The sequence below is a fragment of the Aspergillus luchuensis genome, chromosome 1 (assembly GCF_016861625.1).
Source record: "Aspergillus luchuensis IFO 4308 DNA, chromosome 1, nearly complete sequence".
In the NCBI taxonomy this organism is placed as follows: domain Eukaryota; kingdom Fungi; phylum Ascomycota; class Eurotiomycetes; order Eurotiales; family Aspergillaceae; genus Aspergillus; species Aspergillus luchuensis.
Genome location: NC_054849.1, coordinates 1,809,254 through 1,830,030, shown reverse-complemented (window position 1 = coordinate 1,830,030; position 20,777 = coordinate 1,809,254). Strand labels below are relative to the sequence as shown.

Below are 20,777 nucleotides of genomic sequence, written 5' to 3'. Positions count from 1 at the left end.
TACCTGCACTCCTAGCCTACAACTACTAACTTCCTTGTTTTGTTTTGGATCAGTGGACCAGTGTCTATTGGCGGTGCTCTTCACGCCCATTAGTACTCTATATATAAGCTAGATCCCGATTTACAATCCCCGTCTTCGCGCTTCCTCTCTCGCAACGGTGGCAAGTTCTGGGAAATCCCGATCGAGGCTGTCGAACAGCGCCTCCGCTTTCCGTCGCTTGCGCTCTTCAATCTGACCCTGCAACTGACTGATTTTCTCCTGAACCTTCGCATGTGAGTCCACCAGGGAAAGATCCAGAAGTTCATCGGCATATCGACGGAGCTCTTCCAATTTCCTTTCAAGAAAAGAGATACTGGCTTCATCTGTAGTGGCTGGAACACTCGGCTCATTGGCCGGCCGTCGGAATGCGCCATCTCCTGGCGTCAGGGAAAGTAGAGGAGATGCGTGCCTGAAGGGAGCCTGAAAGGAAGGCTCAGCTTCAGCAGGGCTATGTTCCTCAACGAGATCACTGATACGGAGCTGCCCTTTCGGGCCTATACTCCGTGAAGACATGACATAGGGACGAGCGCTTGAGTGTATAGTATCCTCTGTACTTTGCGACTGTATCATACCACGATTTGTGAAAGTACTATAGTCCTCCTGCTGTCGTGGTAGTTCCGCCTCTTCATCACTAACCTGGGTTCTCGGTCGTTTATGTACCCGGGAAGGCACTTCAGGCGGGAGGGATGCGCTATGAGTAGCCATACTAGCTCTTTTGCCTCGTTTTTGGTCGAATACGTTGTCGGTGAACCCCATGATTCGACCGCGAGGATCAATCGACTTGATCCGAGACCGCACAGGCTTGTCTTTGCTAGAGTAAGGAAGAGGGAAGTGGCAGCATCGGCAATTGCAAAAATGGGAGCACTTTGGACATACCCATGGATCTGTGTTCCTCAGAAAGGGTATCAAATCCACGTCAAAGTGTCGATGGAGGCCCCGGAAGCAAAAGAATGCGGAGCATTGGGTACATGCCACCCCTTTCCAGGCAGGATGACTGTCACGGCACAAGTGACAGAGTCGCTCCTGATTTATTTAGTTCGCGCCCCTTCAATAAAAAGCTAAACAGAGATACTGGGGTTATTCCGTACCATCATCGGTTGTTTCCGTGCATCTGCCGCGGCAGCAGCCAAGGCGCCCAGAGACTTTTGCCTGGAAAAGGTAGAATTAGAGGCACACTCTTGATCACATAAGACTCTTGAAACGGGGCTCAAGCACAGGTTTTGAGGGAGATAGGGCCCGTATGCTTGAAGGGAAAGGTCATACTTTGGATGTTTGATTCGGGAGAGTAATCGACCACGCAGTCTGTTCCGAGTCGACTGAATAACCTCCATGCAGTAGGCGCGCGGAATGAGTTCGGCCCATGTATAGTCAGCAACGTGTTTGCAGCTGCGTCCAGAGATAAAGCACGTCAGACATAAGTCAAAGTCGCCACACTGCTCGCAGTGCAGATGCCGATTCCATATTGTCAAGCCGCAGAAATTACATTCTACCACGGCCCCCTGGGTATCCACGGTCTTCATTGGAGGGACCGAGTCAGTCTCAATAGCTTCATCATCCAGCAATTTTAGAAAGACGTCCAGGAGAAGAGCTTCGTCCTCAGTTCCTAGAGACCCTCGGATTAAGGCATGTAACGGGATTAGAGGGACTCGGCCAGTGTCTGCATGGCAGTATCGCTGGTAGAATGGCTGGATGTAGTCGAAGAAAGAGACAAGCGAAGAGCTATGCATAACATTCCAGACTACCTTTGTAACCATCGGACTGATATTCCAAATTTGATGGGCAGTAGCTGACGGAAATATTACCAAGTCTCCAGGTTGCTGATGGGTAATGTATATAGGAAAATTGGCGGACTTGAGCTGGGTAGTAGAAACGTCGGTCCAATCGGTATGGGGAGACTTTCCCAATCTCTCCATATATGTATCGTATACGGCCTGTGAGTGTTTATCGGTGCCAAAGCAGATGGACCCAGGGCCAGCACCTAACCCGATCATCAGAACGTTTGTCGAGAACGTCAAATATGTCTCGTCATGCGTTTACCTTCTGATTCAACTAATAGATTCAGCGCAACTGTTCCGCTAAAACATCTGTGAAATCCTGAGCTACCCCATTATAACATGGTTAGTGGACATAGGCGTCTGGAAGGCAGCAGAGACTCACGAAGATTTCCGAGTCCCAACATACGCCATCAGCACCTCCGGCGCTATCTCCTTTGGCAACGTCCGGAATAAGTCAAGAGACCCAAGATGTCTCATAGCTGAAGGAAGAAATGCATCTAATGCCTTGATCCATTCCTGTGGGCACTGGAGGTCTTTTGCGTACAAACTGGCTTGCCTATCAGTTTACGCTCGGAACAGTAATCATATTGACGTACAACTCTCGGACATTGCCGGTACGAGCATATTCTGTCTGCGAAAGGAGATCCTGGAGCCGCATTTTCGCATCTCGCCCGGTGTGGCAGTTCCTTACCGGTATCGCTGTCCATGCGTAAAGATGTCAACGGCTACACTTTTCAGGCTGTTATGTCGTGGGCATACCTGCTGAGGAAGAGAGGCTGCCTAGTCTCTCATTGTTCAGAACCGACCAGTCCCATTCTTTCAGTCGAGAGAAGCCACGTATAACAAATGGCTTCCCATCGCGGAGTTTTGTCTCCACCCATTTTGTGGTTTCATCTTCTGACAGATGAGTGATGTCCTGAACAGAATACTCGGAAAACGGGATGAACGGCTCTCCAGCGCGCAAGAGGTCCTGCACAGACGGGGGCGCCTGTTGTAAAAAGTCCATATCATATCAATCTTAAAAGAAACATTGTCACACCGTTAAGACATGAATAAGGGTATTCCCAAGGCATTGGCCTTCGACAGAAGATTGATATCACACATCGGTCGGCCATCTCGGAACCGGGGCTCTGATTGCTACTCACACGTGACTTCTGATTCCCCGCATATGTGATCTAACCATTTACGGTAATCTGTGAGGTTCACTCCTTAGCAGGTCCACGGCGATGAAAGTAAAGAAATCCTTTAATTTTGTCTAACAAAAATGAAAGAAAAAGCCTGAAGTATGGCCATGAATAGCAAGTTATCAGCGTAAGGGAAAGTACGTATTAGCCTGCGCACTCTTGATCACTGTCACAGCAGTCTTAGTTCCGAGGTCCAGACTCGATGCAGCGCCCTCAACTGGTGCTTATATCCTGATGGGGGGTTACATTGTTTTTCGACTCCGTAGTGCAATATAAAAGATGGTCCGATATGATGAGAACCAGCGGGGTTCAATGTAGTACTAACGTCATGGCAGACCGCTACTACTAGGGTCAACAGCCGCCCGCCAGTTTGTCTCGCTCTGCAATGATATAGACATAGCCCTCAAAGTTGGAGACGCAGAATTTATAGCGTAACGGCGAATATATTGGTTAGAGTAAGCAGGAAACCCTACCTCAGCTACAGTTTGGGACCTAAATTCGGGAATCGTAGGAATTGACGTCGCATGGTCCCTTCCGAGGAAAGCTGCGCAGACCCTGGTCGAGGCTACAGCAGCTTAATACCGAAATTGACTAGTCGAGTCGTCTGAAGTGCGTGATTTGGGATCAGATCCCGACTCAGCTTTTCGCTGTGCGCTACCCATTACTTGGCTTGAACCTTCAATATTATGGCATGATTTCCATATAATCAGACAGGCTGGAGTATCCTTTCGAGTATCCGACGCAGGCGCTCTTGGAATCCCACCTCCGCCATCACTTATAGCTCGACCTACATCAAGAATATCGATATCCGGGTAAGGCGAAAGCGGAAGCTACCTGGAGGGAGGCCCAGACGCCAGCCCCCGACTTCCAGGCTGTTGCCCGGGCCGTGTCGTATTGAGCGGGTCATCCAAGGCAGGTGGCCAGGACAGGCGGCTGGGAAGACAGGTAAAGTCTGGATCCAGCATGGCAAAAGGATGCGCGGGCCAGCTTATTGGAGGGTCGTTCGGTGCCGTCCTCGAGCCTAACTAAGCCTAATCCAGGCTTTGTCCAGTCAAACCTCCGGCCGAGACCCCTTCATCCCTTTCATCCCCACATGGTGCTGTAACCCCAGATCCATCGAACCCTCGACCCGCCTTGTCAACGAGCGGGTTTGGTCACCTGTTGAGAACAACTCAGGAAGTCGGGGTATAGCTTGGCAGTAATATTTGCCCTCACAGGCAGTAGCCAATCCCACTATAATCGATGACAAGTTTGGACTATGGACGTTAGCATTCGGATTCTGAGTGGCAAAAGAAACTCGCTGACTGGGCTCGACTTCTTTCAAGATGACCCTCGCTCCGCCCCTGACCCAAAATTACTCCGTCCGGTTACACCTGCTGATCGAATCGGCTAGTTGCGTGGCTTACCGTCTTTGTAAATCAACCAAGGGCCAGGGTGTTTTCGAAAAGAAAATGTTATACACTCGGGTGAAAAAGTTGGCCGCTGTTGCTTTTCCCCATTTATCTCGATAAACTCTCACCTCCACGTGAGCATGACGCAAGGGTGAATGGAGTGTGGGCAGAAAATCTCCGTGAATATGGAATAAGTACGTAAACAGTGCTCCTATAGAAATGGCAGGCTGGTCCTGTGAGAACAGACTGGCTCAGACAGCGACTAAATTGCTCATGTTACCTGCCTTGTGTGGTTCCACTTGTCGAGTCCTCTAAAACCAAGGGCACCAGTGTCCAATCGCTTCTCAATTAACTCTAAACCCAGGAAAGAATTGAGCAGTAGTGGCAGTCCGTTCCCTTCCCCGGCTGCAGGTGGCCAATAAATGCGCCCACCAATCTGCATTGGGCTCAACATTTGCCAGCCGGCATCGCTCTAATTGTCAACACTTGGCTCCCGAACTCCACGGTGGCGTTGACGGCGTTACAATGCGATGCATACACTAGCCAAGTGGAACCATAAGGGTGCAAACGAGAAGAAACTAGGAAAAAGTAAAGAGGCAGGCCTAATTACAAGGGGCAAGATTGCCACGTACGGGTGCGTCTGGTCCATAACCATCTAAATTCCATTCATACGATAAGGTTTTCTGGACAGTTGAAAGAATTGGTCCTGGTCAGGGATAATGGAAGCTCCAAAGAACATCATCTGATGCAACTAGCATTGCATTAGCTTTCTTTGAACATTTGCATGCGGATCAATGTTCTCAGTCATACTTTGTACATATGCTACTCTTCCCCACCGGTCAGTGCTTACAAGGTGACAATGAAGACCAGTGTACCTATGCTGAAGTCAGCAGACTCAGACTAGCCCACCTCCACAAACATGCATTTCCTCATCGGTTGGAGGGGTGCAAAATCCAATTCCGTGCAAGCCCTCACTATCAGTCTATCTGGCCATCTGTCACCTGCCTGTACCATGGTTGCCTCAATTTCTTGGAAAGTCCTCTTTGGCAAAGGTTACCTTCGCCCGGAATGAATGTCCGGAGTAGTCTAAATTGTGGTAATTCCAAATGTTAGACGAACAGGAGCATGTTAGATCTGACTATGATGAGAATACTTGTGTCCGCAGTGCCCTGTTACCATACACTGGGTATTTGTGCGCGGAAGTGAGGAAACAGCTACATTATCAAGGAGATGTAGTTCCAGTTAGCTTCAGATAGAATGGCCATGTGCCAGTTCCAATGAGTTTGTTGAAAGAAAGGTGCTTATGCTCTCAGAGATGATACAAGTCCTATCAATTACATCTGTTCCCATGTTTGATTGGATTGCCACTAGATCTTCTACCCCGGGTTCAGGACCCCCGCGGGGAAGAATGGAGGCATCACAGTACCGCACAATACTTCCATCTTGGTAAGAGCCTCCTGCAGCCGGAGGGTGAAGTGAATGCAACCGGACCTCGCCTCTTTGTTCAGGGCTCAACCCGACTATTCCCAACAGTGCGCTCTTAATTCACTTCCCCTCGCACCTGCTTACTTCAAGTCTTCTAATTCCCTCCGCCTTCCTAACTTCATCTCCATCTCACCCCGCATCTGTTGTGCATTCTTTCTCATCCCCGTACTTCCCCACGCCGCGGCTTCGACGCGACCTATTCTTCTTATCACTCCCACCATTGCGGCTAGTGATTGTCTGTACTCTAACTTGTGCAAGCACTCGATCCACACGCGCTTTTCTTCATCCTAGGCCAGGTAAAAACCATGGCAAAGGAGGAGGTGACCCCGATTCAGGCGGTTGACTCTGCTGTTGACCCCTAGTATGTGTCCTTCATGTTTACCTTTTCTTTCTTCGTCATGTATACTCACTTTCTTTGCGTTAGCGGCAGTCACAATGAGCCCGATATTACTGAGAAGGGCACTACGGAGCACATTAATCTGAACAAGAATACTTCTGCCAAGTAAGTTACTTGATCTGGTCTTGGTGTCTCTGTCGTGTACCCAATAACCAATTCCATGATAGAATCAAGAATCCCCTGGCGGATCTGAGCCCAGCTCAAGTGGTCCAAGATGTCGAGGACTTTGCCACTGAATATCAGCTGACTGATATTCTCCCCTTACTCAAAAAGGGAGCCCTTGTGGCACGCGATCCCGAAGACTTTCAGTCAGTGCCCGATATGACTAGTGATGAGATCACTGCCATTCGTGATGAGAAAGATCATAAGTGGCGTCAGCCTAAGGCTCTCTACTTCACCATCATTCTCTGCTCCGTCGGAGCTGCTGTCCAGTGAGTATCAAGCCCGAGACTCTCGCTTCCTTTCAGTACAACCTGAACGGTGATTTTGAGCTGTTTTGCTGATATTCCCGCCAGGGGTTGGGATCAAACCGGAAGTAATGGTAAGTGTGCCCTGAAACTTGAGTATAGCAGTCCTCGCTAAGCTTAATCTATCATCTAGGCGCCAACCTCTCGTTCCCTGTTGCGCTTGGAATCCCTGAGGATGGTCCAAACGCGTCGAGAAACCAGTGGCTTGTCGGTGTCGTCAATGCGTGCGCAGCCCTTGTCCCCGTATCTTGTGAAGATCACCTTGAGACTAATGTTCCTGGATAGGGCTCCATACATGTCTAGCGCTGTCATCGGATGCTGGCTGTCCGACCCACTGAACAAATATCTGGGTCGCCGTGGCGCTATTTTCATGTCTGCCATCTTCTGCCTTCTTGCTCCTATTGGATCGGCCGTCAGTCAGACCTGGCCTCAGCTGTTCGTGACTCGTCTGCTGCTGGGCTTGGGAATGGGCTTGAAGGCGTCTACAATCCCAATGTTCTGTGCAGAAAATACCCCGGCTTCTGTTCGTGGAGGTCTCGTTATGTGCTGGCAGTTGTGGACCGCCTTTGGTATCTTCCTGGGGACTTCCGCGAACCTTGCTGTCAAAGACACTGGGGATATCTCCTGGAGACTCCAGCTCGGTTCTGCCTTTATTCCAGCGCTTCCTCTGCTGATTGGTGTTTTCATGTGCCCAGAGTCGCCTCGCTGGTACATTAAGAAGGAAAAGATGCGTAACGCTTACCAGTCTTTGTGCCGCTTGCGCAACACCCAGCTGCAGGCCGCGCGTGATCTTTACTACATCTACGCACAGATCAAGGTCGAGCAGGATATTGCTGGAGTGAGCAACTATGCCACCCGATTTGTCGAGTTGTTTACCATTCCCCGTATCCGCCGTGCAACCCTTGCTTCCTTCGTCGTGATGATTGCGCAGCAGATGTGTGGAATCAATATCGTTGCCTTTTATTCCTCGACTGTCTTCCAGCAGGCAGGAGCCAACGTTACCGAAGCACTGTTTGCCTCTTGGGGTTTCGGGCTTGTCAACTTTATCTTTGCATTCCCGGCGGTGTTCACCATTGACACTTATGGCCGTCGCGCTCTGCTCTTGTTCACGTTCCCCCAGATGGCTTGGACTCTGCTGGCCGCAGGCTTCTGTTTCTACATCCCCAAGGAGCAGACGGCGCATCTGGCATGCATCGCTCTCTTTGTCTTCATGTTCGCGGCTTTCTACTCTCCCGGCGAGGGACCAGTCCCGTTCACTTACTCCGCAGAAGTCTTCCCTCTGTCTCATCGTGGTAAGTGTGTGAATACCCGGTACTCAAGTCATAACTAGGCTAACGAAAGCAGAGGTCGGAATGGCTTGGGCTGTGGCAGTTTGTCTCGGCTGGGCTGCGGTACTTTCAATCACCTTCCCCCGCATGTTGGCCGTTATGACTCCAACTGGTGCCTTTGGCTTCTACGCGTAAGTTCTGACATTATCTGATTATGCCCACCTCGGTCTTTTTTGCAGCCACTCTAACCTTTTTCAGGGCGCTGAACGTGACTGCCTTTGTTATGATCTTCCTGTGGGTCCCTGAGACTAAGCAGCGGACTCTGGAAGAACTTGACTACATCTTCGGAGTCCCGACTCGGATGCATATGCGTTACCAGATGTTTCAGGTGCTTCCCTGGTGGATCAACCGCTACATCTTCCGGCGCAACGTCCACTTGGAGCCCTTGTACAAGCTTGACCACCTTGCCACCAGTGGCTAAGCGAGATGCATCTGTCTGTGAGCACTCCAGGTTTCATGTGCGTGTACGATGAAACCGTTGCTATCGACGCGGAGTACGGATGGGTATGTTGTTTCGCGAAGTTTTCGGCGTTTGGTGCGATTTTCCGCGCTCTAATTACGGGGTAGAATATGAGTGCAGGATACAATGAAATTGAGGGTGTTTGCAAGGATCTTCACTGAGTGAAGGATCATGTATTACTCTAATGAATGATAATTTATGATTAGTGCTTCGGTGTTCACTACATACGTAGGACTGATTCCTCCGCGAAGAGAGTAATCCATGTAGAGGGGTTCTGTCGATACTTCTGGCTGGAAAAATTGCAGCAGTATGTAAATAAAAGCTGGTAGCAGAAGATTGGAGGAGATTATGGGAGAAGAGGAGGGAAAGAGGGGGGGTTTATACTCGGAGACTGGGGGCCTCAGGATCATCAGGTCCTCAACCCTCCCTTCTCTGCCTCTCTTCTCACATTAAAATTTGCCACCATCGCCCAGGAAAAGCTGTCTCTTGGCACAAGCAAAGCCCGGTCTGGCCGGCGAGCAGCTATGCAGGTGCACCTCAGAAGCGGGTCCACCATCTAAGTCTATATATCGGGCAACATACCGGGTCTGTTTCTGCATCCGCGGCCTGTACCTTGCATTCGAGTACATGCGACAAGTAACACGTCAGTCCTCTCTATTGACTCCTCAACACTTATCTGACAAAATACCCAAAGGAAATCTCTAGTAGCTCCTCTTCACCGGCGGCACACTCTCACAATCCCCCTCATCCAACGTCTCCATAATCACTCCCCGATACCCCACTCTAACCTCCTCCTCCATCTCATCCTTCTGCCACGTCCAACTATGCCTCAACCACCTCTCATCGTCCCTCTCCGGGAAATCCTCCCTCGCATGACTCCCCCGACTCTCCGTCCTACACAACGCCGCCTTGGCCGTCTGCGCCGCGCACGTCAACAGATTTCTCAACTCCAACGTCTCCACGAGATCCGAGTTCCAGATTAGACTTCGATCGCTTGTTCTGAGTCGCGTGGAGAAGTCGTTCTGCACTTGAATCACTTTGCTTAATCCGGTGGTGAGGGATTCGTGCGTGCGGAACACAGCGAGGTCCGTTTGCATGGCTCGTTGGAGATTATGGCGGAGCGATGAAGACGGGAGGTCGCCTGTTGCGTGGAGGGTTGTGGATAGACTGGATAGGGAGTCTTGGCCAAGGTTCGACGGAGGGGTATCATCGCGGGGAATATTGTGAAGGGCCATGTTAGGTTCGTTGGTCTCGGCGATGTGGAGGGCACACGCCCGGCCGAAGACAACTATATCCAGGAGCGAGTTTGCGCCGAGTCTATTGGCGCCGTGTACACTAACGCTGGCGCATTCGCCCGCTGCATAGAGGCCCGGGACTGGCTCTACGTCTTTATCCGGGATGTTTGTCTCAGACGAAGTGCGACTACTACTAGTCGTCAGCACCTGGCCCTTATAGTTCGTCGGGATCCCACCCATGCAATAGTGGACCGTAGGAACAACAGGGATAGGATCCCGCGTGATATCAATCCCCGCAAAGATCGACGCCGTCTCGAGAATCCCAGGGAGCCGTGAGCGGATAAGCTCCGCAGGTAAATGCGACAGCTGGAGATGGATATGATCCTTCTCCGGGCCACAGCCCCGTCCCTCACGGATCTCAAGATTCATAGCCCTTGCTACAACATCCCGACTGGCTAGATCTTTAGCCGTCGGGGCATACCGCTCCATGAACCGTTCGCCATGCGCATTAAGAAGATATCCGCCCTCTCCACGCGCACCTTCCGTGATGAGTACCCCGGCGCCATGGATCCCGGAGGGATGGAACTGCACGAACTCCATATCCTGGTTAGGGAGACCCGCGCGAGCAACCATGGCATTGCCATCCCCCGTGGAAGTATGTGCGGAAGTGCAGGAGAAGTAAGCCCGGCCGTAACCGCCAGTCGCGAGGACGGTGTTTCGCGCGAAGAAGCGATGCAATGTGCCGTCTTCGAGAGAGAGACAGATGACGCCCACGCAGGCGCCTTCGACCATCAGGAGGTCCAGGGCGAAGAATTCGACGAAAAATTGGGTGTCGTGCTGGAGTTTAATCACATCCATCGGTCAGTCTCTTAAACTTTCCATCCTTTTCTACAGTAAAGTCAAGATATGGTAAATAATATTACCTTCAACGCCTCCCCATACAAAGCATGCAACATAGCATGACCCGTCCGATCCGCCGCACAAGCAGTCCGATACGCCTGTCCCCCCTTCCCATAATCCAGACTCTGTCCCCCCAGAGCCCGCTGATATATACGTCCGTCTTCGGTTCTGGAGAAGGCCATACCGTAGTTCTCCAGCTCGTAGATAGCCTTCGGCGCCTCCCTCGTCATATAATGTATTGCATCTTGGTCTCCGAGCCAGTCTGAGCCTTTGACTGTGTCGTACATGTGCCAGCGGTAGTCGTCTTGTGTCATGTTGCCTAGCGCAGCGTTGATGCCGCCTTGGGCTGCGACGGTGTGGGAGCGGGTGGGGAACTATTTTTTTTCCAACATCTCATGGGTTATTGCTTGGTCTCATTGTAGTTTGGTTTTCTTGTGAAGTTGTTGGGGAGGAGAGGGTAGGTATGCTACCAGTTTGGTAATGCATGCGGTGCGGAATCCTGACTCGGTCAGACCGACTGCGGCGCGGAGGCCAGCGCCGCCGGCGCCTATTACTATAGCACTGTGGTTTTATTATGAATGTTAGTTGGTGAGGTGTGAAGAGAGGGCTGGGCTGGGCTGGGCTGGTTACTCACTCGTAGTAGTGGTCGAATAGCGGGGCTTCAGATACAGATGGTCCCGGAGATGAGTGCCGGGGAAGAGTGGAGAATGGGCGGTGTCGTTTGAGGAACGGCTGCGTTTGGGAGGGCCTTGGTAACGGATTCCTTCGATGGATTGTTCTGCTTAGGCGATACATAATTAAATGTCATATACTCGAGTTTGAAAGGTGGTTGGGCGACATGAGAGTAGATGGTCATCTCGGAACGCTGCCAGTATTCCTTTCGAGGGGCCCGAGGCGGGGAACCTTACCCGAGGTTCTCTCGGAAGGGGGACTCCGAGATGCAGGCCTCGGCCAGTCAACATGCGGGGATTGTCAGCCTGAGTCTGGTCCAATTATAGTAGCTATATGCATCCTAGTGACAGCTTCCTATGAATACAATGTCGTGAATCTACATATGAAGGGTGGCCCGTCGATACTCGCGCCAGACTGTGAAGCCGAGCTGCTCGTAGAACCCTTCCAAAACCACCCAATCCACAAATACTCCCTCCACGCCTCTCCGCTTCATGTCCTCCATCGCGTGACTGAGTAGTGCCAGCCCAAGTCCCTTCTTCCTATGATCCGCATCGACACCTACACATCCGATGAGGCCGGTTTTGGGCCCACACACAGGTGGAAGCGCCCAGTTTCTCTGTAGAGCCGGCGAGTCAGGACCAAGCATCAGCGTCCAGGCGGCTTGCTTTCCCTGGGAGTCGAAGGCTGCCATTACACTGAATGGATACTTGTTAGGGTGGAGCTCCTCATATTGACGCACCCAGGCCTACTAACTGTTAGTTATGTTGGGGACGAGACAACGAGGAAACGTGTACGATGAAAGTATCAAGACACGTTATCTATAGAAGATGAGATTATGCTTACCGCATTTGCAGAGAAATTCTTCCTCTGCCCAACCAAGCATTCTTCATAATGCTCGGGCTGCAGAGGACCAAAAGTATATCCCTGATCTGCCGCCCGAGCAATATAGGCGTCAGGGGCCTTGAAGTCACGGATATCACGGTACAGGTCCACATTTCGTGGGTTCGTATCCCATAATGAGAAGCCACGCTTCTGGAAAAACTCCTGTACTGACGACGGCAAATCGTTGGGTACTCCAGGAAAGAACCTCGGGAACGAGCTGCTCAATTCGAGGCGTGGGAGTTTCATGTTGGCTTGATACCACGCAGTGATTTTTGAGATCAATGCTGTTCCAAGTCCCTGGCCTTGTTTTGCGGGATCAACTGCGAGCACAGCAATGTTGCCAGCAACACCTGTAGATGTATTGCTGGTGTATGTCAAGGCAAATCCTACAATATCAGCACCAATGCGAGCAACGAAATGATGCCCATGCTCCTGGTTAACGAGTAGTTGCAACTTCTGAGCGGAAAGTGGGTAGGTAGGCAACGCAGCATTCCAGATAGCAGTCAGTTGCAGAATATCTTTTGTGTTATCCAATGCTGATTTCTCAATAGACAGTTGACTGGTAGGATTTTCAACTGGTAAGATGCCTTTTGGTTCCGATTTCCCGAATATCACCTCAGCAGCTGCGGCAAATGCTTCGGGTGTTGGCTCATAGGTAGCGATATATGTTCCAACGGACGCATCTTCCAGGAAGTCGTAGGGGTTACAGGCGGCGATGCTGATCAATTTACGGGCCCGGCTAGGCAGCTCCAAGCCTAGTGTCCGCTGAAACGGTGATTCCCGCGCATTGATAGAAGTGAAGATAACGACATCGGCAGCTTCGATGGCACTCATCAGCTCAGTCGATAAGCCCGCTGCCCCATATCGGATCTCAACCACGGTTGGGTTGTGTTGCTTCAGTATATTGAGATAAACAGAGGCGTTGTAAGAGCCCTTCCTTCCCAGCCCTTCTCCGTCCACTGCACCTCCAGCTGGGGTCTGGTCCCCGGGAAAGAGGAATACGACGTTAGCAGACCTGGACACAGGGAGAATCTGTGAGGTATCTCGAACAAGCGTCACAGACTGGGCATAGGCTTGCTTCGCCAGCGCAGAATGTTTCACTGCGTCTGTTCCCAGAGCAGGCCAGTTTTCCCTCGATTCCAGAGGGCGCAACGCCGTCTCCCAACTTAGGAAGCTGCTTTTCAGCTCCTTAACACGACGGATAGCCTCATTCAACCGCGCGGAAGGAATCTTTCCGGACTCAGCAGCCTGGCAGACCTGAAGAATGGAAGCAACTTGGACAGAATATGTATGGCATATCATGATACTGTCGCAGCCAGCAGCCAGAGCAAGGACAGCGCCTTGCTCTGTTCCGTACGTAGCACGAATTCCATCCATCTCGAGACAGTCCGTGATAACCATACCGCCGTACCCCATATCTTCGCGGAGAATCCTCATCACATCTGGCGACAAGGTGGCAGGCAATTTGCCATCTCCTATGCCAGGTAGGGAGATATGGGCTGTCATGATTGCCTCGATACCTTCATTAGCTGCTTGACGGAAAGGAACTAACTCGCAACTTTCCAGTTGTTCTCGTGTCTTTGGAATGACAGGTAGTCCATAGTGTGAATCAACTGCGGTATCGCCGTGTCCCGGGAAGTGCTTTACAGTAGGTACGACCTTGTGCTCCCGAAGACCTTGGGCGCTGGCACTGGCGAATCGGGCCACAAACTCGGGCTTATCTCCAAAGCTACGAACCCCGATCACAGGGTTGAGCGGCTCGGAATTGATGTCACAGACGGGCGCGTAGTTCATGTTAATCCCCGCGGCGCTCAGTACCTCACCAGTTGCAGCTCCGACCTGGTATGCGAGCTCGGGGGAATTGGTGGCGCCTAGAGCCATAGGGCCCGGCAGTTGTGGAGCAACTGGAGGCGATACCCTGGTGACGAGGCCATTCTCCTGATCAATTCCTATGAGCAAGGGGTGCTCGTGTCCTGCTGACCGTGCTTCTTCTTGGAGAGCATGCGTCAAAGCCTATGTTTGGAAATATGATATCAGTCACTGGATCTGGACGCAGGCGGACTGCGGATAGCCATGAATTGTCACAGAGGGGGTCACCCACCTGGAGTTGAGCTGCATCGCTAACATTTCGTTTGAAAAGTACGATCGCTCCAATACCAAATTCGTGGATCAGAGTCTTTATTTCTGGGCTCGGAGTAAGGCCATGGAAACCGACCGCAAAGAGCTAAACTCCGCCATAGTTCAGTCGGATGTTTCTTGATGGGCAACACAAGGCCGAGTGATATCATACCTGACCAATTTGCTTCTGCAGGCCAGTTAAAGGCATTGTGAGAATACTCCTTAGTGTAATGGAAAATCGAGATGAACTGTTACGAAGCTGTGGTGCCGTGGGAGGGGCAGAGCCGATGGGGTACACGCGTTTGGTTTATCGATAAGAACCAGTGGAGTCGACTAATTTTAGATCTCGGCAAACAAGCTGGACCATCAAGCTAGAATGGAATGAGAGGCCGCGATACAACAACAAGAAGCACGACAATTGGAGCCAGATAGAACATAGGGGTTGGTGTTGAAATGAGAGAATAATAGTTGGGAAAAGAGGGGCGCGAGACAATCAGTGCCGGCGGAGTAACAGCAGATTGAGTTTATTCAGCGTGCGGGTGTGCAGCCTCGCGATCTATTTCCGTACCCCCGCAAGCCGTCCCCTTAGCATTCATGACTAAGTCTCCTTTTGGGATTCATCAACCACTGTTGAACAATGATCCTCTTGTAACTATTACGGAGACTTGTCGAGCAGTACTTATCTAAAGTCAGTAGTGAGATCAGGAAAGAGAAGACAAGTCAGTAAAAACCCTAGCCGTCAAAAACATGTTATAAGAGGTAGCCTAGTCATTAATTCAATATGCTAAAATCTGTGATATTTACATTAGAATGATAAAAAGCCACCAAAAACTGTCATATCGGTCGCGACACGGCCGAGATCAATCATCAATGCAGTTGGGTATTATGCTTATGACGTGGCGACCCAGATGGGTTGCCGAAGATTTAAACATGCGAGGCGCTCTTCCTTTTCCACTTTTCTTCCTTCTTAAATTGAAGCTTTGCATCAACCGCTTCCCTCCATCGAGGACCATACTCCGCGGTCAGATATAAGCCACCACCTACAGCTACCAGCAACAGTGCCGAGATGGTACTGAACCACCCCACGCCCATTGCCTCAAGAGCAGGCAGAACAACACCCGACCCGAGGGCAGCAAACATATACCGGCAAACGAAGTTCGCCGCGACAACCTCCTCACTTCTACCACTCTCCTGCATAACATCCAGTCCGTAAGTATTCAGACTGGGGAAGCAGAACATCGTGGCCACCCCTTGAATAAACATAGCGACAACGGGGACTGGTATTCCCCCGACTTCTTTGTCAACCGTCCAACCATAAACAAGGATGCATGCCGGAATAGCAAATAGAATGAAGGAGACGCAAGAGCGGAGACGGTCTTCTGGTATGCGTCGTCCGTTGCGGATACGGATGTATTTCCGAGCCACAAGATCGGCCCAACGGCCACCAAAGAAGGTGCCAAATATGTAGCCACCACCGGGGCCGAGGTAGAAGAGGCCGGCTTCAATGGGGCTTTCAAGGTGGAAGCGAGGGTTGAGGACGTAGCGAATTGGGGTGAGAAGGGCGTATTGATTCCACACTAAGGCGCCGGCCGTAAGGCTAGTGAGGAAAATGTTCGGGTAAGAAAAGACCAAGCGCGCAATGCGAAGGGGGGAGATGTGACTCCATAGTTGCTTGGTTTGCTGAGGCAGACTCTTCCCTTTGAAATGGGTGTTTAATTTGTGACTGATGGTCTCCGGAAAGAATATCAAGATGAGGACTGCTGCGAAGCCGTTTAATGCAGCAAGCAGCCAGAAAATGCACCTCCATGGGCGGAAGGTAGCCACGACTCCCTATTAGAAGGTGTCAGCTGAGCACAGATAGGTGAATCATACGTTGTGGATGAGGCATACACCTAGAAAGGGACCAAGGGCAGGCCCGGTCACACTACCTGACAATACCCATCCCAGTGGTAAGGCACGAGACATTGGCTCATAGATATCGCCCACGGTGGCACTGCCAAGCACAAGAAATGCAGTTCCCTGAAACGCGGCACATATGCGGAAGATAAAGTAGGCTTCTAGATTGGGGGATAGCGCTGTGGCCACAGTAAAAAGAAAGAATAGTATCGAACTAGCGATGAGGATCTGAGAGAGCAGCTATTAGGGTTTAGAGGAACAGTATGAATGCACGGATGTTACTCACCGGACGGCGGCCCGAGATTTGACTCAAAGGACCCCAGAGGAGGGCAGCGATCCCCATGGAAGCTAGGTAAAGAGCGTTGCTGGCAGTGATAATATCTGCGTCTGTTTCAAATGTTCTGGCGATCTCGGGGACAGAGGCTAAGATGGCAGTGGAGGATATGGGTCCAAGGATAGCAGAATATGAAAGGATGATAACGACAGTGATTTTTCGAGTAGGTGAGAACCGGTTGTACTGATCGTCATGGACTTCTTCGGGAATGCTTTCATGAGGCAAAGTACGGTCTGAGTCGTGAGTGGTGGCTTGAATGAGTGTAATGGTTGAGTTGAGAGGCGGTCGATGCTCGTGTCTGGAGCTCTGACGTCCATTAGGGACGACGAGGGTCGAGGACGAATTCAAGAACTTTTGGTCGAACATGTTGCTTGGTCGTCGACGCTGTTCAGAGTCACTTTTGAATGACTTGTGTCACACCAGGCACAGAGAAAAGGCTTCCGTTATTGTTGAGATGATTCTGCTTGGTTTTCAGAGCGAATGTATACAGTCATGAAGTACATTATGCAAGGAAAAGGTCGATTGATGATGAAGAAAGAGTGTATCTAGATGAACTTGTGATGGATCAAAATCCAATGAGAGGACGGGGCTCCATAGCACCCAGACACCCAGATACTGTACAGCAATGAGTGCTTAAGCATCCAAAAAAAAAGTGCCTTAGTACCATGGAGCCACCAGCAGATTTAAGAAACCTGGCCAGCAAAAGGCAGAGAGTCTCGACTACACGTGGAGTATCACGGCTCCATTTTTCAGCGCAACTATCGTCGGTGAGAGGGCGAAACTGTCAGACTAACAGCCCCTAAAAACACTTAATCGCCCAGAGAAGTAAGAGCAGAGCCTTCTGCAATATCCACATACAAGTTTAGCTCAGATCAAAGTTTGGTAGCCGCTAGACCATTGATGCTCATAGCCGTTCTGATGCCGAGCACGCTTGAGAAACTAGTTATAAGCTTGGGGCAAAAGCCGGGAACCTTAGCTTGCCGCGGAGATAAGAACTCGATCTGCACAGGGGCGCCAGGAACGATTTCCTGCACAACCAACGGCGTGTAAGCCATTTTGAATCAGCAGCCGAGTTCAGGAAGCATGTTAAAAATGACCGAGTCCATAATTTGTTGCACAGAGTTTTCCAGATGGCAGAAGTTATTTCAGTAATCTTGCGAAAACTCAAAAGCGTCCGGGGTACGGCAGCTCTCGTGTCGAACACCCAGTAATCGGCCCAGGTACTAGGGCCACAGTGGAGACTGGGGACTTCACACGACTCAGGAGAGCTGAGAGACAAGTTCGTGCTTCCTGCCTGGTCGATCGCGCCCACTTCAATATAACTTGGTTTCGTACTACTTGGCAATCATTGACAGTCTCTTGGTTGTAGGGCTACTTGATCAGCTGCTAACGATCGATGACTTCGAATGTGTTGACCTGATCGAAGGCCTCAAGGGGAAAGGCACAAGATACATCGATATGAGGATGTGCGTGTGTGTCCATCTATACAGGTGACAGAAATCGAGGCCTTCGAAACCCGGTCTCATTCCGTATGAAGGTGGTTGACCGAGAAGGCGGACCCTCCACAGTAACATCCCAAGGTTTCAACAATGAGGAGGTCAACCTTCCGCTTTCGTCAAGCTTCAACCCCGGGAAAGCCTTTCACTTCCACTCATCCGGTCTGTGGTGGAGGCTATCCTTAGGACCACTGTGTTAGAAGCTTGCAGTCAGTCCCGATCCACTCAGGCAACCTTGACCCAATGGTCATGCTGAGCATGATAATCGATGGAGTTGCAATCAAGCTGAGCGACAGATAGACAACATACGGCGCCCGGTATGGCAGAGTAAAGGCAGAAATTCGTATCTAAAATTCAACTATACAAGCCCAGCGATAAATATGATATGCCAGTGTAAGATCTAGTGATCAGTACAGTGTAATTTTTGCTGTTGGGGAACTTCCAGCCACAGTTCGGTCGCCAAGTCAACTGATAAGCTATCACGAGATCAGGGGTAATGGTAGAGAGTAGAGGATTGTTGTAACAACAATCACGGATTTCTTTTGCGGTCTATTTTTGCACATCTTGTTATAATTGCTTTTTGCCCCCTCCTCTTCCCTTATTTTCTTTTTCTTTGCCCGCCCGTTATTACATCTTATATTCAGTTATTCTCCACTGCGTAGTAGGCACACCAGGATTAACGGAGTGGCTGGCTTAATATAATCTCCGCCACGAAGCTAAGACGCAAGTGGCACGCGAGTCGAGAACATGAAAAGCCACCCAAAGAATACGGTGATAAAAAAGAGGCTGGCATCCAGAAACTCAGTCCATTGTGTTTTTTCATCCCTTGACTTTGGAAGTCATCCCTATCCATGGGAAAGCAAGCAGGACAAGAACATCCGCAGAGCTTAGCTCAGCCACCCATGACGTCGAAAGAGCTGACCCCCTGCGCGGGTGGCTTGAATTCGGTTTGGTGGGTGACCCGATCGCCCTCCGGCCGCTTTCCTCTTCCACTCTCCCCTCCCCATGACATATTCATCTGTCTCCCTCCTGTGCCTCTCCCCTCTTCCTTCTCTCTTCCCCGCTTCATTCTTTCTCTACCGTCCTCCCAGGGCTTATTCTTAGCCAGTCCTGCGGTTTTGTACCCAAATCAGTAGTCGAGATATTGTCTTTACATCTGCAAAATGAGTTCCAGCAAGGATTCAGCGTCCGGCGTTCCCGCCCACAGCAAAGGTTCCTGGACAAGTTTCCTTAAGGTATGAAGTTTGAATGACCGATTTTCTTCTAGGCAATTGGTCCCACATCCTAGACTGTCTTATCTCGTATTGCTTTACGGAGCTTGGCTAACCGATCTGGTTCCTTCCTTCAGTCTATCGCCTCCTTCAACGGAGATCTTTCTTCCCTGACCGCCCCGCCCTTTATTCTCTCGTCCACCTCCTTGACCGAATATTCTGCCTACTGGGCCGAACACCCAGGCCTTTTTGTGGCTGCCGCAAAAGAAGCGGATCCAGAGAAGAGAGCTCTGGCCGTCTTGAAGTGGTTCCTCAGCACTCTTCACCAGCAATACTGCAGTCGCAGTGAGAAGCTCGGTAGCGAAAAGAAGCCCTTGAACCCTTTCCTGGGAGAGTTGTTCCTTGGCAAATGGGATGCCGATGCGGATGTGGGCGAGACCACCTTGATCAGTGAGCAAGTCAGGTAGGTGGTACTATTGTACCCACTCTGCATCTGGATCGTATTGACCGCTTCAGCCACCATCCCCCTGCTACTGCTTATGCTATCCGAAACGAGAAGCACGGCGTCGAGGTATGTAGCTATCCAAGATTCGATGTACGACGTGGCTCTGATTATGAATTTCACAATGTAGCTCCAAGGATACAATGCCCAGAAGGCATCCTTCTCCAGCACCATTCAAATCAAACAGATCGGACATGCCCTGTTGACCCTCACTCCTCCGGGTGCGGATAAGAACGATCCTTCTCAGCAGGAGCGGTACCTGATCACCCTCCCGCACTTGCACATTGAATCCCTTATCTACGGAACGCCGTTTGTCGAATTGGAGAAGTCCACTCGCATTGCCAGCAGCACTGGCTACGTGGCGAAGATTGACTACTCTGGCAAGGGCTGGCTGAGTGGCAAGAAGAACACCTTCAGCGCCATCCTTTTCAAGGAAAACGAGGGCGAGAAGAAGCCTCTGTACACTGTTGACGGACAATGGTCGGATTCCTTTGTCATCAAAGACTCCCGCAAGCATGAGGTGGATAGATTCTCCGTCAAGGACACGAAGACCACCCCGTTGACTCTGGCGCCCGTCGACCAGCAAGACCTCTATGAGAGCCGGCGGGCATGGCGCGACGTTGCGGCAGGCATCGAGCGGGGCGATATGGATGCCGTGTCCGTGGCCAAGTCGAAGATCGAGAACGCCCAGCGCGAGCTTCGCAAGGTCGAGAAGTCGGAAGGCCGCGAGTGGGACCGACGCTTCTTCAAGCGTGTCAACGACACCGACGATGAGGAATTCTGGCGACTTGCGAGAATGATCGGCGTTACGTCCTTGGAGAGCGACAAGACCGGCGGTGTCTGGCGGTTCGACCCTACCAGCGCTGCGGACGCCAAGCCCCCTTACCACAAGACTGGCGGCGAGGGTCTGGGAATTACTGCATGAAATGAGTCGACGGTCGGCAGATATACACGTTGCGTTTAATCAACCTCTTTTATAGTCCGGGTGGGCGAGTGATCTGGCGA

General features: G+C 51.0%; 6 protein-coding genes across 6 annotated transcripts; 2 read left to right on the top strand and 4 right to left on the bottom strand.

Moving 5' to 3' along the window:
* Nucleotides 1-120: 120 nt before the first annotated feature.
* Nucleotides 121-2,820, bottom strand: AKAW2_10631S (uncharacterized protein; the record flags this gene model as incomplete). Its single annotated transcript, XM_041689335.1, has 7 exons — nucleotides 121-1,062; nucleotides 1,128-1,188; nucleotides 1,303-2,017; nucleotides 2,077-2,138; nucleotides 2,197-2,361; nucleotides 2,411-2,513; nucleotides 2,574-2,820. 7 exons carry the CDS (start codon nucleotides 2,818-2,820, stop codon nucleotides 121-123), a joined length of 2,295 nt encoding a protein of 764 aa, XP_041537351.1.
* Nucleotides 2,821-6,179: 3,359 nt separating this feature from the next.
* Nucleotides 6,180-8,487, top strand: AKAW2_10630A (uncharacterized protein; the record flags this gene model as incomplete). The annotated part of the gene is made up of 8 exons (XM_041689324.1): nucleotides 6,180-6,235; nucleotides 6,299-6,376; nucleotides 6,439-6,702; nucleotides 6,787-6,812; nucleotides 6,872-6,962; nucleotides 7,024-8,030; nucleotides 8,083-8,197; nucleotides 8,265-8,487. 8 exons carry the CDS (start codon nucleotides 6,180-6,182, stop codon nucleotides 8,485-8,487), a joined length of 1,860 nt encoding a protein of 619 aa, XP_041537350.1.
* A 740-nt stretch (nucleotides 8,488-9,227) lies between these two features.
* Nucleotides 9,228-11,456, bottom strand: SDH1_1 (succinate dehydrogenase flavoprotein subunit; the record flags this gene model as incomplete). The annotated part of the gene is made up of 4 exons (XM_041689312.1): nucleotides 9,228-10,598; nucleotides 10,685-11,035; nucleotides 11,132-11,222; nucleotides 11,296-11,456. The coding sequence occupies 4 exons, from the start codon at nucleotides 11,454-11,456 to the stop codon at nucleotides 9,228-9,230; spliced, it is 1,974 nt and encodes a 657-aa protein (XP_041537349.1).
* A 253-nt stretch (nucleotides 11,457-11,709) lies between these two features.
* AKAW2_10628S (putative beta-N-acetylglucosaminidase) lies at nucleotides 11,710-14,541 on the bottom strand (the record flags this gene model as incomplete). Its single annotated transcript, XM_041689301.1, has 4 exons — nucleotides 11,710-12,078; nucleotides 12,177-14,228; nucleotides 14,317-14,439; nucleotides 14,506-14,541. The coding sequence occupies 4 exons, from the start codon at nucleotides 14,539-14,541 to the stop codon at nucleotides 11,710-11,712; spliced, it is 2,580 nt and encodes an 859-aa protein (XP_041537348.1).
* Nucleotides 14,542-15,257: 716 nt separating this feature from the next.
* AKAW2_10627S (putative MFS transporter) lies at nucleotides 15,258-16,929 on the bottom strand (the record flags this gene model as incomplete). Its single annotated transcript, XM_041689290.1, has 3 exons — nucleotides 15,258-16,163; nucleotides 16,224-16,457; nucleotides 16,516-16,929. The coding sequence occupies 3 exons, from the start codon at nucleotides 16,927-16,929 to the stop codon at nucleotides 15,258-15,260; spliced, it is 1,554 nt and encodes a 517-aa protein (XP_041537347.1).
* Nucleotides 16,930-19,222: 2,293 nt separating this feature from the next.
* Nucleotides 19,223-20,697, top strand: KES1 (OSBP family protein; the record flags this gene model as incomplete). The annotated part of the gene is made up of 4 exons (XM_041689279.1): nucleotides 19,223-19,294; nucleotides 19,408-19,733; nucleotides 19,787-19,841; nucleotides 19,903-20,697. The coding sequence occupies 4 exons, from the start codon at nucleotides 19,223-19,225 to the stop codon at nucleotides 20,695-20,697; spliced, it is 1,248 nt and encodes a 415-aa protein (XP_041537346.1).
* Between the last annotated feature and the right edge of the window lie 80 nt (nucleotides 20,698-20,777).